Source organism: Perca fluviatilis, chromosome 21 (genome assembly GCF_010015445.1).
Source record: "Perca fluviatilis chromosome 21, GENO_Pfluv_1.0, whole genome shotgun sequence".
Classification (NCBI taxonomy): Eukaryota; Metazoa; Chordata; class Actinopteri; order Perciformes; family Percidae; genus Perca; species Perca fluviatilis.
Window position 1 is genome coordinate 21318242 of NC_053132.1, and position 15671 is coordinate 21333912.

General features: G+C 42.6%; 1 protein-coding gene across 3 annotated transcripts; it reads right to left on the reverse strand.

The window, feature by feature from the left end:
- Positions 1-97: 97 nt before the first annotated feature.
- On the reverse strand, positions 98-14388 carry l3mbtl2 (L3MBTL histone methyl-lysine binding protein 2). 3 transcript variants are annotated; one of them, XM_039788223.1, is made up of 18 exons: positions 14248-14388; positions 13030-13482; positions 12803-12917; positions 12566-12699; positions 9308-9383; positions 8459-8538; positions 7734-7851; positions 4965-5099; positions 3970-4058; positions 3580-3826; positions 3414-3481; positions 2341-2445; positions 2006-2153; positions 1784-1866; positions 1321-1555; positions 967-1014; positions 671-835; positions 98-586 (listed from the first exon to the last, which is right to left on the reverse strand). In XM_039788223.1, the coding sequence occupies exons 2-18, from the start codon at positions 13366-13368 to the stop codon at positions 237-239; spliced, it is 2535 nt and encodes an 844-aa protein (XP_039644157.1). In that variant the 5' UTR covers positions 13369-13482; positions 14248-14388; the 3' UTR covers positions 98-236. The 3 variants fall into 3 exon arrangements, with proteins under 3 accessions (XP_039644157.1, XP_039644159.1, XP_039644158.1); XM_039788225.1 differs by lacking the exons at positions 12566-12699; positions 12803-12917; positions 13030-13482; positions 14248-14388 and adding exons at positions 10458-10570; positions 11171-11525; XM_039788224.1 differs by lacking the exons at positions 12566-12699; positions 12803-12917; positions 13030-13482; positions 14248-14388 and adding exons at positions 10458-10570; positions 10726-11046.
- Positions 14389-15671: the final 1283 nt, after the last annotated feature.

Genomic DNA, 15671 nt, shown 5'->3' on the forward strand with positions numbered 1-15671 from the left:
TAACCATTAGTTTATTTGGTTACCCTAAAAAACTATTATCACACATGTTGCCAAATCAACCAGGACTGAAATGTTAAGGATCATAACTTTAAACCAGCAGACATTAAAAGTTGCACTGGCTCTCCTTACTGATGTTGTGCCTTTTTTTTTTTTTTGCTCCAAATGTCCCAGTCTGCTGTTGTCTTCAGTAGTTTTTTATTTTTTTTTAAACCACAATAGTCTTTTTACCACTTATTTTACTCCATCACAGAGTCATCACTTATCTCTTTGCCTGTATTGCTCTCACTGTCATCTCCTTGGCTCCCCTTCTCTTGGTTTTTGTTATCACTCTGCTCCATGTTGCTTTCTCCAGTGAAACTCTCCTCCAAAGATACACAATCTTCCCTTCTTCCTGCTGCTGTCTCACTCTGCTCCATCTTTTCCAAGCTGCTCTGCTCTGGCAACCGATGCGGTGCTGACTTTCTCTGCTCCCCTCCCGCCTCGTTTTTGATTATACCCAGAGGGACTTGTTGAGGGTTGTCCGGAGCCTCAACAGGGGTCTCCATCTCCACCTCCACCTCCTCCACTTTCACCTGCACAGCAAAGACTACAGAGACAGAATTAAGTCAGCAAATTACCAACATTGCATTGTGAAAAGTGAACAGCGTGTTGTACAGGTTAGTCCACTTACTCTCGTGCTCCTCGGGCTCAGTTTTGGGCTGGATGAGAGGCCCTTTTGGAGCAAGACTGAGACCGTCCAGCCCTGGAGGACCGTTGGTGCCGGTGGCCTCAGGCTGCTGACCAGCATCATCTTTAGCTTGGTCCTGAGAGAGCCTCTTCTTCGCATTCTTCTTTCCTAAAACAAAACAAGGAAGTGAAAGCATTGTTATATAACCACCAGATGGAAGAAAACACTAAATATGATGACTAATCTGATTTCTGTGGCAAGACACAAGACTCCATATACATTTCTGAGTCAAGACTTACTCTTTCTTCCTTTCTTGTTCTGTGCCGCCTGGCTTTCCATTAAATCAACTGAAAAACAGAATGAGAGACCCGTCACTTTCATTCAGGGTTAAAAACATCTACACAGCACTGAGCACCAGTCGCTCCTCCGTGACAGTGGAGGACCTGAGGTTAGAGAGGCGAACTGCACCACTTTCTACCTCATTTTGTCTTTATTTCCAGTAATTATCCAATTTGCAGTACAATCAGAATTAAAATCCTTCACGTAAACACCTCAAATCAGAATAAACTGGTTCAGATGCACGGTTGATGGCTTAACATTACCTCTACAACACACACGGGGGGGGGGAATTGCTATTAAATGGGGTGTTTTACCGAGTCCTGGAGGCGGCTGGAGCTGGTAGCCCATGAGGTCGCACCAGCCGACTGGGTAGATGTCTGGAGACTGGTGGTCCACCCACTGGTCAAACTCATCCTCCCAGCCATCGAAGTGGATAAGCAGCAGGCGGCCCACGCAGCGCTTCACGGTGGCCACGCAAATCAGCCGCGGCTCCATCAAGTCCACCGCCTCCAGCTTCATGTTGGGGGAGAAGCCGTGACCCGGGTAATCCTGGAAAGGAAAAGAAGAGGAAAAAAAAGAAAAAGAAAACTGCGTTTCATATGCTGTTTGATAAAGTTCCTTTTCGTGCCAAACATTTAAAGATGTATACATTTTGTTCAGAAAAAGGACCGTCTTGGTTTGCCATTATGTTCAAGTTGGGACTAAGTTGTTATGTCACTAAACAGAGAGCGCAGCTTCAAACGCTACACGAGGTTCGGACTTTTTTTTTTGTCTTACAGCGTTGAAAAGCTGTCCCGGTGCAGCTTTAGCGTTGGTATCCTTCAGATATTTGTCCCAGGTGAAGGTCTGAGAGTCATAACCTGCCAAGACAGAGAAATCAGAAAGTATTTTCATTAACAGTATACTGCTTGAGTTATTTTCTCAGCAGAACGTGCACAAGGGCTGGAGTCAAAGCAGTGAGCTGCAGCACAGACGGAACGGAGGCACGTTTAGATTTACCTAGAGGTACCGTGAGAGGAATGAAGTTCTTTTTGCAGAAGTTTACGGGAAGGATGGCATGAGATGAGGCGTGGTAACAAAACCAATCAGATCCGTTGTTTGATGTGGTGCCATCTATGCCCACCATCAGGTAGCCATCTAACAGCACCTGGGAGGAGTGGAGGGCAGCAGAGTCAAGACACACAGAAGAAAACAGCGTAGGAGTTACGCGTTTAGGACAAGGCAACATAGTTCATAACCACCTAATTGTTCAAGCAGATCAGTCTAGTCTGATGAGGTCTAAACAAGATTCGACAAACACGACACACAAAACCAACCAAAACCAGCTGTCCTACCTTGTGTATAGTGGCCACACAGATGCTTCCCAGGTTCAGAGGGTCAATGGCCTCCAGCTTCATTCCCTCCTCAAAGTAAGCTCCCTCCAAGTAAACAAACCTGGGCTGCAGATCACACAGTGGTTGTCAAGAGTTGTTCTCAAGCAGTGCTATATCTAGTGAGACTTTCCATAGCGAGCGCTGATTACTGTCAGCAATAGCAAAAAATGCACTCATTTCACTTTGACATCTACGGTCATCAAATAGGGCCCATTCAGACGAGAAAAAAAGCCATCTGGTGATTCGCCGCACGGTTTGTGCAGTGAATCGCCAGATGTAGCACAAGTGGACTTTATACTTTACAATTATTGTTTTCCGTCAGATCGTTTATACTGTTGATCGACATTTCTGGTCACACTTGAAGGCAGCATTATTTCACAGAGAAAAAGAGAGGCAGTGAGCTTTACCGTTTACTGTACAGGACTCACACCACCACCTCAAAATGGACTACCAAGTCTGATCTGCAGTTACATGATTGGCCATCGCGGGGTTACAAAATATATATATTGTTATTATAAATATAATATTCCCATAGATATTCCAATAGCTTGAACCTGTTTTTTTTTTTTTTGGAAGAACATCGGAGGGTCATTTTTGGCCAGTTCTGACAGCTCTGTGTATTGATTGATCAGATGAAGATGAAAAATGAGAAGAGCCTTCTGCGTGTGCCCTCTCAACAGTCGGTTGCTTTCCTCACTACATTTTTTCTTCTCGATCACAAATTGGCTTAAGCTGAATAGCCAATCAGAGGGATTCCTCTCACTGACGCCGATTTAACATTTTGGATCGCCTGAAAAAAAGAAAAAAGAAAAGCCGACCGGGGTGGCAACAGTGCGTGATAAACCGCAAAAAGTAGGGCGACGGACACTGATCTTCTTGGTGTGTCAGCACCTAAACAAGACTCAAATGCTAATATAATGTGTACATACAAACTGTGAAGATTTAAGCATCACCGAAGGACACGGTAGATTAGAAAGTGTTTCTGACCTAGTCATGGATCTAACAAACAATATGAGCAATGCCATTTGTCTTACCTTTTTAAAGAGCAGGAACAAACTGTCACAGTTCCCCTTCCAACCACTGGCAGCAGCGTCCACACTTGCTATAATTAAAAAAGAAGCACTTGTATGCTATGTGTTTTGTTGTATGTCATTTCTTCTGCGTTTCTTGCTATGGAAAAAAACAACATCCTAGACCTACCAGGTGTTTTAATATCATGACCCACGGTGCTGGACCAGCCTATCGGGTGCAGCAGGGGACTCCACATGTGGCACCAGAAATCAGAGATGGTGTTTTCGGGGGCGTCGCTTTGGTCGTTGTACACCAGCCGCAGGCGGCCACCAACAATGGAGTCTATGACGGCCATGCGGGTCCGACTCACGTGTTTGGGGTCCACCACCTCCACGCGCATACCTATTCTGAAGGAGGTCCTCATGTTCTCTGCCAACTAGAGAGAGGACCGATGGAAGACGCCAAAAGGGACAGACATTGATTAATTCACTGAAATTAGACAATTTGTGTAATTTGAATTCCTCATACTCTTCACATGTACAAGACAGATGAGTTATGAGCCAAGTCATTCAGTTTTACCTTCAGGTAGAAGTCAACAGGTAGAGTGTTGGCCCCCACCAGCTTTGTCATCAGATACTCTTTCCAGTCCGGGATGTTCTGCTTCACATCTACGAACACACAGATTGTCATCAAATTAGATTGATCCAATCACCGCAAATTTGAATTTATCAGTATCTGCTATTTTAATCCTAATTAGAGCTAGGCAATAAGGAGATAATCAAATATAATATTTTTGATATTGCGATGATATTGTAGGGTTGACTTAGCCTGGAAATCCAGACCCAAATCCGAAAGATTAAGGGTCTGGCATTGAGTAATGAAAATGGCCCAACTCGAGGGGCGGCACCAAGCATGCATTTGAAAATCTCACTGCACGCAATTGGATAACACTACGACCAATCACAACAATACACAGGGTGACGTACCCAGAGCCCCATACGATTAGCTACCAGCGGAGCCAACTGGTAGATGAAACGGTCGTCATCTGTTTAGCTCGCCTCTGGCCCGCCCCTATATCAGATACACCGATGTGATTGGTGCAGTTCGGCTACAAGGGCATAGATTTATAGATCTATGCATAGAAATTCAGATTGCGCTCTCGTGAGAACTCTGGATTTCCAGGGTAGGGTTGACTATTGGTGCTTTCACAAAATATTTACACAATGAGATTTGTGATAAATAATGATCAGTAATGTGGATATCATGACTGGTCATGAAAGTGGGTAAAGGCAAATAACAGAACAGCTAGAACAATCTGGTTCAGAAAATTACATCACTTTACTGTAATGTAGCCTTTAAAACCAGTAAAGGCAACACTCATATTAAGATATTATGATGTCCAAAATTAAGGACGATATCTAGCCTCATATATCGATATAGATATTGCCCAGTCCTAAATCCTGATAAAATTCTGATGTTTTTGTAAGTGCTGGCCCAACCAGGACAGTCATGGTTACTATCCTAACGCCATCAGGGAGCCAGTGAACCGCCGTGGTTCAGGTCTGAGTCCTCACCTTGTGGTGGCACCAGCAGCTTGCTCGTCATGGCGCACCATCCAATCGGGTTCAGTTCTCCCGAGACGAGGCTGCACCAAAAATCGTGGCTGCTGTCGTATTCAAAGCCTTCATATCTCAACAGGGCTTTGTATCCTGGAGACAAGGGGTGGGGAAGGAAGGAAAGAGTGAAGTTACTATGGATGAACTTCTTAAATGGAGCAGTAGCTTCTGGATTAACTTTACTTTTGATTATATTCCACTGGTTATTTATTGGAAACCTTTAACCCAAATTAAATTTAACAAAGCAGTACATTTAAAGATGTCAACTTGGGCTCTGGGAAATTAAGATGGATCTTTACATTATTTTCTGACAATTACAGACAAACGATTATTTGCAATCTATGCAGTTTTGAGGTTGTTTTTTTTTACATAAATGTTTTCGCTCCCAGCATGGCCTATGTGCGACAATGGTGGTTGGTCTTTGGGCGTTTTCGCACCTATAGTTCGTTTGCTTTGGTCCGCATCAGTTGATGAGTTTGTTAACTCGGTTTCACACCTGGAATAATTCAAGCGTATCAAAATTTGTCACTACAAATCACGCTCACTCACAACATTCGCTCCTCTTATTGGTCGGATGTGTCTGGGGCGGGAGCAAGAAGATAAATACAGGAAGAAGATCCTGTGTGAACTAGTGCATATTTCTTGCACCTCCATGGCTAAACCAGCTCATTTCATTTAAATAATTAGACATGTTTCGCGAGCGACGTTACTACGTCTGCTCTGGTCACCGAGACTTGGCTCTGCTCTGCAGTTGTCTGACTCCAGAGATGCGAGTGACGGACGGCGAGCTTGATTGCTGTCTATTTCTGTGAGAGAAACACTGCAAGCTGCTACAGTTTGCTGCTCTGCTGCACTGCAGATTGATAAGCACATTGCCGAGTATATAGTTGGTGCGGTTCGAGGTCGGATCACGTTCTCACCACAAACAAACCGCTCCAGAGTTTGACTGAAAGCGTACCGAGACCACCTCATCAAGCAGGTCTCGGTACGCTCGTTTGGTCCGCTTTTGGTGCGCACCCAAGTTCAAGTTACTTTATTTGTACCTAGAGGTAGATTTTGTTTGCAGTAGAGTGCGATTGTCGCGTTTTCAGCTGCCCAAACGAACCGCACCAGCGGGGGCAAACAAACTCTAATGTGATCCAACCGAACTAAACAAGCAGGTGTTAAAGCGCCCTTTATGTCCGTCCAACACTTTGGTACAGTACATGGTACATTGACAACTCCTTGGCACGCTATACTAACATTTTCTGTGGAGTTTCAATAGTCGAAGGATAAATTCACACGTTCTGGCTGACCCCAAGGCCTTTGCCTCAACCCCCCCCACTACTGGTAAACCTATAAGAACAACAAAATCATCAGTGTGGTTTTTGTCCAGCGTGTCCAATGTTTTTGTATCATGTAATAATTGCTGTAGCCTCTAGAGGATGCTAGCCTGCCTTATCTCTGCAGTTTTATTATACATGTTAAATGTGTTCGTAGAGATTTCTTGTAAACGAACCAAAGTTACGTTTACATTAACTGTATGTATCCTTGAGGTCTAGCAAATGTGTTGAATGCACACTTGGCATACTAACAACACCTGTAGATGAGTGTAATAGTGCAAAACCATTGGCAAGAATGTGTATCGCTGCACACACGTGCATGTACGAGAAACAAAGCAGGGGGCCAACTCATAGAAGAAAAAAATAAATACAAATAAATAAAATAAAACAGACCCATAGTGCTACCAGGGGCCAAAAAAAGGGGCTAGATTTATCAAGCCGTTTGCGCCTGTTTCCAGGCGCTAATTGGTCGCAAAGACGGACGTAACCGATGCAGGCTATTTACAAACAGGGCGCACTTGGGTAAAATCGCAGATTGTCTGCCACATGAGCGAGAAGAGACAAGTTGCGCTTTCAATATGCGTTCGTGGGAGGGTCGTGGGGAAAGTGGGAGTTCCACCCAAAAAGGTGGGAGGATAAGCTCAAAGTGCACCTAATTATATATTCCGTGGTGTTTACAAAGACTGTCAGTAAGAGCGGGCCTCTATTCTGCGCGGGGAAATTCTCCGCCTCTTAAAAGCAGGTCTAAACCAGCCGTAATCGAGTTTCCTCGTAGACCTTTATGCCGCTGGTGAAATGGCAACAGTAATTTGAGCAAGACGAAGACATAGGCGAGGCTGAAAATATTTTTAACAGAAGAATCACACTTTGTCAGTGAACACAACATCATTTAGCGTTACAGATCAAGCAGCCATGCAATATTAGAGTTACTGGAAGAAATCAAAGATGAAATTGAATCTCCCACTCAGCGTTCACATCCCATTCCAGCAGTTGTTAAACTCCTTGCTACATTACAGATATTGGCATCAGGATCATTTCAAACAGTCATAGCATCAGCAGTGGGAATATCGCAGTCTGCACTCAGCCATATCATAGCACAAGTACCGCTTTGCTACAGCACAATTTACGGTATAGTGGGAGGAGAAAGACGCTGATTGCCTGATTGGTGTCAGGGTTGATAAATACTACGCAAAATGTGGAAGCATAGCGTGCGCTATTACCGAACTCGCATCAACAGACGCAGCGCAAACTGCGCTAGTGTTAGAAAATTAGGCCCAGAGAACCTTAAATATGAATAACAAGAAAATGTGACAACTGCTCAAATTCATAATCATAAAACAGATAATTCCATACAGGAATGGCCTGTTAAAATAAACACTGTTAAAAACAGGCAAGATGTACACACCTGCAATCTGGATGACCGTAGCGATCCAGTAGACTTTACTGGGCAGGACAGCGTTTGTGTTCAGGACCTCCACCTTCATCCCCATGGTGATGTCATCCCACTGGGCACACAGGGGAGCCTGAATGCGATAGGTCAGAGGTCAGATCATCAGTGGGAGGTCTTTTATTTCGTTCACATTCTGTATATAGTTTCCTTCCAGCATTGTTTTCTTTAATATGTTGGACTAGGTTTTTCATGTTGGTGAAAATACTGTTTAAAAGGCTGTTGTGTGCACATCTAAATTCAAACTTATGTTGGCAATATTAAAGGCAAACATTTTATCATCATTTGATCTCAGAATGAGCTGGTATCGGTATCTGCGAGTACGCAAGTCTATGCATCGATCCAAAACCACGTAATTAAGCCTCTACTTTAAAGTAGTTCATTTAGGTTATTTTTTTCATTATGACTGACTGTCAAACTAAATAATAAAAGAAAGTTCTATGGCATTCATTCTCAGTATGCATTTCTTCATGTCTTACAAAGGATTTGACCTGAGGCGGGCCATTAAGCAATGCTAGCATTCATATCACATCCATAGAGGGGTAGCAGTATACAGCGGTTAAAAAAAACATTATATTACCTTGTATCGAATCGGTACTCGGCATCGGCCGATAAGCAAGTTCAGGAAAAATCCGTGTTGGAACAGCTTTAGTTTCTAATTACACTTCGCGGCTAGGACTCACATGTCTGAAGCAGGACACTGATGCAGCCAGAGAGGTTTCCTTCTCCAAGTAGGCGCCCCATGAAAAAGCTTTAGCCGCTGCTACAGAACGGAAAGAACAGAGGAATCATACAGCTAAAGTACGATATTGTGGGATGTTTGTTTGTACATGTACTGTATGCAGCTTTTAATATATTATAAAAGCACCAAATTCCAGTAAAGTTGGCCTTCGCAGGATAAATCAACATCACCCACAAAATGATATGGCCCTGTTTAGACATAGAATCTGGTGTCAAAATATACTGCAAGCTGAGACAAGAATTTTTCCCAAATACGTCCAAGTAACTGCTTGACATCTGATTATGTATGGCAATAAAACAATTTCGATGCTCTGTGTGTGTGTGTGTGTGTGTGTGTGTGTGTGTGTGTGTGTGTGTGTTTAGGGCTGCACGATATGAGGAAAATGTGATAACATTGTGTACTTGCGATAAACAGATATTAAAATCTACTCAGTTTTGCATTTCTGCTATTTTCAGTATTCTGTTAAAATACAACAAATTGCTTGTTGAATTTAAAACAAATTGAAGGAAATGATTTCCAACATTCTTTTATTGAATATATTGAACACTGAATTAAATATAAAAGGCACCACTACAAAAAAGAACGACAGCACGAAAGTGCAGTTTCCTACTGAAATTCTCTTTTAACCAACACAAAATATTTAAAAGTGTTTTTTTCGCGATATGATGCAGCCTTTCGTGATGTGCATATTGCGCCAGTTGAAATTGTGATGACGGTATAAAAAAAGATATATTGTGCAGCCCTAGTGTGAGTGTGAGTGTGTGTGTGTTTGTTTGTCCACGGGCCTCACCATCCTTTCCTGTTGGGGCTGGCGGGGATTTATTCACCTTGTGCAGCACTGTGGCTTTTTTTGAGGGGGGTCTTCCCTGGTGAGAGAAGCACAAAGAAAGACTGAGTGGTTTCATTGCTCTGTGCCATAAATTGACTTACAGTTGGTTCAGTGTTCATTGGTGAACAGCATTATCCTGAAATGAAAAAAGTGGACTAGTAGTAGCTTTTAAATGGCAAAACAGATCTAACGTTAGTCAAAAAGCAAACTCTTTGGGACTAATTGCCAGACAACCTGTCTTTTTATAAAACCTCAAAACAGTTTATTGCCGTTTTCCCAAGAATGTTAGTAATGTGTAAAATCACATATTTCCAAAGTTAACATGCAACTGACATACAAAACATTACACCTGTAGTTACATATAACTAACAAACTGATGCGGTGGGCGCCCGGATAGCTCAGACAGGTTGAGGTTTACTCCTCGACGCAGCGGGCCCGGGTTCGACTCCGACCTGCGGCCCTTTGTTGCATGTCATTCCCCCGCTCTTTCTCCCCTTTAATTTATTCAGCTGTCCTGTCAATAAAAAGGCCTAAAAATGCCCAAAAAATAATCTAAAAAATAAATAAATAAATAAATAAATGGGGAGACACATACTCATACTCATACATACTCCACCTGTCCCCAGTGGTGGAAAGTACGCCCTAGCTTAGGTGCATAAGAGCTCAGAGGAGCATTTGAAAAAGAGAACATTTTTCATCCTGTCCATGGTAGGCAGGGAAGAAGCTGCATTGGCATACCCATCACAACAGCAAAACATGGAAACCAGAGCAGTACTTTACTTTAACATCATCAACTTTCAAGAAACAATTATCCATCTTCTTTTGGGAGAGCTTCCTTCAACAAGTGGGTAATTTCAGCACATCTGTGACTACAAAATACGGTAAGCCATTCCTGCTGTTCTCCAGTGTTGTCCTTGCAGCTTCATCCATTTCTGACATCTGGCCAGCCAGACCAGGTGGTGTTGCCCCACCCATTTGTATTGCAGATCTGGTGGTGTTCTCTGGGAGAGCTTGCTGTCTTTTAACCCCGCCCAATCAAATCATTAACATATATTACCATTCTATTTGAAACTCTTCCTAATGCACAAATTGAAGGAACTGGTGGAATTACATTTAAATTAGTCCTCCGGTTAAACGGCTCAGTGTGCGTTGCTTTGACTTCTGTGTGCCCGAGGTGTAATGAAGGTATCCAGTCAGGATGACTCGGTAGCATGGCAGGTTTGCCTGAAAAAAGTAGAATTTCTTTGAGAAGTTATGTAGCTATGCAGCCAGCTAGTTGTGCAAAATTAGCTGCGTGAAGCAACAAACCCAACAACCAACCACACAACTTGGCTACCCTACGCCACGGAGCTATGCCATGTGTTTTGATTTTAACTTACCTGTGTGAAAATGCTTTGAACACACTAAAATGTGTGAGGGAATGTCGCTAAAGGTGATGTTTGTTCGCCTTACAGCTACCACCCATGCCATGCGACGCCTCTTTGTTAAGTCGGATACCCAACTTCCCTTGTGTTGCTTCCATGCTGGAAAGCTGAAAAAACGCACTCCGACCCGTTTCCCATGCCGGTCGTGAGAACGGCTATGGCAGTTGATAACACAGCAAGCGTTCACCATTCCAACGTGTTTTCAAGTTGCATACGGAAACGCAACTGCAACTACAATTACAATTACTACTACTACTACTACTACTACTACTCCTCCTCCTCCTCCTCCTCCTCCTCCTCCTCCTTATGGATAAATTATTTTCGAAGTCAACTTCCGGTCTATAGTTGCTACGAGGAAAGCACACCTCCGCTCATAAATGTCAAGTAAACTTTTTTTTACTTGTCATGCGTTACACCGTTCATCGGGTTGTGGGAACATAGGGCCGACCCCGGGACGCGGAGTACTTGCAGCCGGGCCCGGCGGGTCGGCTCATCCAGGCTGTCGTGGTAGTGGTCCGGATCAAAGTGCTTCTGGCAGACGAACCACTTGTTGAGAATGTGGAGCGGAGTGTTTAACATCCATGTTGAAAGCCAGCAGCCATAGCCTCAGTCTATTTGGGTTGCCGGGTCCGGGCGTTTGGTGTTCCAGCATGCATCAACGCAACACTTGTGAACTATTTGAGCTGTTTTAATATTCAGATGTTTCCGTTAAATAAAAGCGTGAAAAGAGTCAGCCATGACAGCCTCTCAGGTCGGTGCAATGTTTTCAAATCCAGCACGCTCCTCTTCTTCTTCCCATTTTTTCCTCCGATTGATAGCTTTTTGCAAAATACCTCCACCTTTTGTTCGTAATTAATCCTGGCAATATACATTTGCAACAAAATAAAAATAAATTTGCTACACTCAATGTCTCGTTGAACAGCACACACACACTTTAAATTTCCAAATTACACCAAAACAATCTGGATATAAATAGTAGGGGTCTTTTTTTGGCTGAGTATTCAAATTAACGAAGCAATAGTAATCACAAAAAAACACAAACATGGCTTCTCTCGATGCTTTGCAGTACTGAAACAAGAAGTGACAGACCACATTCTCTTAAAGTCTTGACCATATGTATTTCACATTGTTTTGCAGTTCTTCATAACTACAGTATATGTACTCATTTAATCTCTCAGTAAGATATACTCTGCAGATTTTGATTACATGTAAAACTCAGGTCTGTAAGTGAAGGCTCTGAAGAGAAGTGCAGCTTCTCTGTGCCTCGAGAAGAAGGATGGGAATTGGGAAATAAAGCATAGCTAGATGAAGGGAGGTGTCAAGAGAGAAAGCCCTGTCACTGCTTCTCCAAAAGTGGACTGAATCTACCACATTTTTGTATAATAAATTATTTATGAAGCTATAAAATTGAAAAAAAAACAACACAACCTGGATACTAACATGGTCACCTATAAATGACTTACTGTCAGATACAGCATAAGTATACACAGTAGACAACTGTCTAAACCCACAAACACAAAGAACATTTTGGACACGTATTATCACAAAATGCCTAAGGTGACCAAAGTGCCAAACTCCTGAAAAGTTAGTGAAATTATTTAATAAAGCATAGCAATTACTGTCAACTGTCCCATTGGTGCCACATAGTGGTCAACAGTACAAGTGGTTGAACTGTGAATCTCTCCGTGTTTAACTCAACAAAAAACAATAATAAAAGATGACACATTTGTTGAATCACTTGCGTGCAAAAAATAACGCTCTGCTTGAAAACAAGTGAACTGAAATATTTTCTTACCTGCAGTCGTGCCAGTATGGAGGTCTTCTTGGAGTTCGATGAATAGGAACGTGAACAGGATATACTGCAGAAACGCTTGGTCTTTGAAAAGAAGGTGCTAATACTGCCGGTGGTGCCACACATCTCACACACCACTGTAAAGATAAATTTATACTTTTAGCATAACACATGCTCAAATGGCATTTAAATGAACGGACAGAAATGAACATTTTGTGCATGTTCTCTCTTGTTCCTCACCGGGTCGTTCTTTGTTTTTCCCCCCTGGCTTCATCCCTCCTCTTGTCAGATGGTCTTCGTCACATTCTCCATCAGTATTATCTGAGTCAAATGGCGTCATTTCATTGCATTCTGCCTGTGAAGAGTAAAAAACTTTATATCATACATCCAAACAACCAAGAGGCTTGTTTAACACTCTCAGAAGGGACTCAGCAGGGACCTTTCCTGATTCAAAATAAACTACTCACTCTTATGGTACGGTCTCTTGGTTCAGCTGTAATGCTCCGGCGTTGGATAGCAGGCAGGCAGTTTTTACAGCCCACTCCATCGCATGAGGAACAGTGAGGACGGACAAACACTGTAGGAGCAGCACCCGGCTTTAGCTTTAGAGTCCCTGGCTCAAAGTACTCCCTGCCAAAATGCTGGCAGCAGAGGTGAGAGCTGGGTGAGGCGACCCACTGGCTGCGGGTGCGCTGGACCTGCTTCTCCCATTTGCGAAACGCCTCAATGTCCTTTGGGAATTTAAACAGCGTCACACCATCTTCTGCAGTTTTGCCGCATCCATAAGCCACACAGTGGTAAGGCATCCTGTGTTCTGCTCACAAGAGGACCACCAATGCCTCAAAGTGCAATGCAGAATCTACAGCCAATGCATCCTTTCTTCTTTTGAGCTAGAGCTGTAGGGTGTTGTTCTAAGAGCTCTGCAGAGGAAAGTAATGATAGTGTATGTCACAAGTAACGTAGCAGACAGTTTTCTAATTCTACGACAGAAAACATACTTTTGGGTAATACCCTTTTCTAGACACTAGGCATGAGAAAACAGTTGGTCAGCAGGGGCAGACACTGGCAGAGCTGGAAAATAGTTTATATCATTTTTTATACTGTTATAAATGCTTAAATGCTGCATTCCAGTTAAGTAATACTGTAACTTCTGACCGCAATGAATGATGAACAATGCTATTAGAAATAATAGTTTCTCCACATTTACTCATCTGTAAACATTGTCTGGAATAAGCAATATGAAAATACATGACACAATGATTATTTATATTGAATTGATTGGTTGACAATCCTGATATCTGATTTGGTCAACAATATCAAGTCCTAAACACAGAGTCTACCAAGGAAACACGTACATTGGACAATGAAGCGTTCGTTTCTAGACAACACAAACTTCTACAGACCAGAACTTTTGTTTAATAGGTGCACACAAAGTGAACGTCATTACCAGGCCTGACATGCAAAAATAATGAACACTTTCTAATTAATTTCGCTGTTAAACTCACTGGTCTGAGCTAACTGTTAAAGCTATCAGCTTTAACAGTATGAACAAGCTGGTCAAAACGTAAACAAAAGTGTGACTAGCTCACATGCTACATGCGAGCTAACGGCTAATAGTGCTAATAGCACGTTTGTCAATTTATGAAGCAGTAATTCACTTCTTATTACTTTAAGTGGCTACTTACATATAGGCTAATAACATCCAGGCCCTCGTGGAAATGTTTCATAAAACTGCTAAACTATCTGTATATAAGTTTAGCTAGCTAGCTATATCTTCGTAGCCCCCATTGACATATATATAAGGTAGCCCCCCAGCACTGTGGTCGCCTACCTTTTACGTCATCGTAGATGCTTCTTAAGCACGCACAAAGCATTATGGGAGTTGAGGTTTTAGCACAATTGGAAGTAGTAAAGGTGGTTGTAATTCTAACAGTAAACGTTTAGTGGTTGCCTTGCTTGGTTAAATTCGTATACCTATATATAAAGCCTAAATATACAAACAACGAATAAGTCTGCCTCCTTTTGTAACATCTTCATCCAATCTTTTGCCTTGCATCTGCCATATTATTATATTTACAGAAAACACACTTGTGCATGACTGTTTTTCTGTATTTTACTCTGTTATCGCCATAATAATCTATGTTACTGTTTTAATTGGCAACTATTTGCGTGCTTGTACATTGAGCTAAAATATGTAATAACTGCATGTTGTAATTTATGAGTTTGTAAAATTCCATTTTCTGTAGGTTGGCTACGACCAAGACAGTGAGGAGTATGATGTTTCCTATTTCAATACACACATGCACTCTCTTAATCTAATAATTCTTATACTTTATTAATCCCGCAAGGGAAATTACAATGGATTTTTTTTCTTCACTCTGTTGTTAGAATATGCACTACACACAGGCATGAAATACTCACTCATGCTCAGTACCTATTATATACATGCACTAATGGAGAGATGTCAGAGTGAGGGGGCTGTCGATGGACAGGCGCCCCGAGCAGTTGGGGGTTCGGTGCCTTGCTCAAGAGCATCTTGGCAGTGCCCAAGAGTTGAACTGGTACCTCTCCTGCTACCATTCCACCACCATACTTTGGTCCATATGGGGACATATACCAGCGTCTCTCCGGTTCCCAACCCAACTCCCTACAGACTGAGCTACTGCCACCCCAATGGATGGACACATGGATTGAAATAAGTGTATGGGTATTCAGTTGGCAATCTCTTCATGGCTTCCTTCACCTGCTGCCCAGCATCTTCTTGTCTGTGCCAACATTACAGCAGCTTATTCTCAGAGGATTTCTTCCATGCTGTTTGATGATTTTGTGCTGAACTGCCCTTGTTTATTTTGTCCTGCTGGTGGCAAGCCCTGAGGAAAGCAATGTTAGTCAGTGGGTCTGTCCACAACTTTAGTGCGGAGCAAGATATTTTGACAGCTACTGGTAAAATTGCAAGGGTATTGGCTAACCTAACCTGACCTGACCTGGACTCAATGGTGAGAAAGGCAAAGCAGAGACTGTTTTACCTCAGACATAGAGGAAATTCTGGGTATCCCCTCAAATACTGATGAATTTCTACTCCTGTATCATTGAGAGTATACTGATGAGG

Coding starts and splice junctions, on each gene's coding strand:
- l3mbtl2 (XM_039788223.1), bottom strand. CDS start 13,368: ATGCCTTACCACTGTGTGGCTTATGGATGCGGCAAAACTGCAGAAGAT. Junction 9,384..12,565: donor CCATACTGGCACGACTGCAG/GTAAGAAAATAT, acceptor TTCTCTCACCAG/GGAAGACCCCCCTCAAAAAA. Junction 1,867..2,005: donor TCCTCTCACGGTACCTCTAG/GTAAATCTAAAC, acceptor CTGTCTTGGCAG/GTTATGACTCTCAGACCTTC.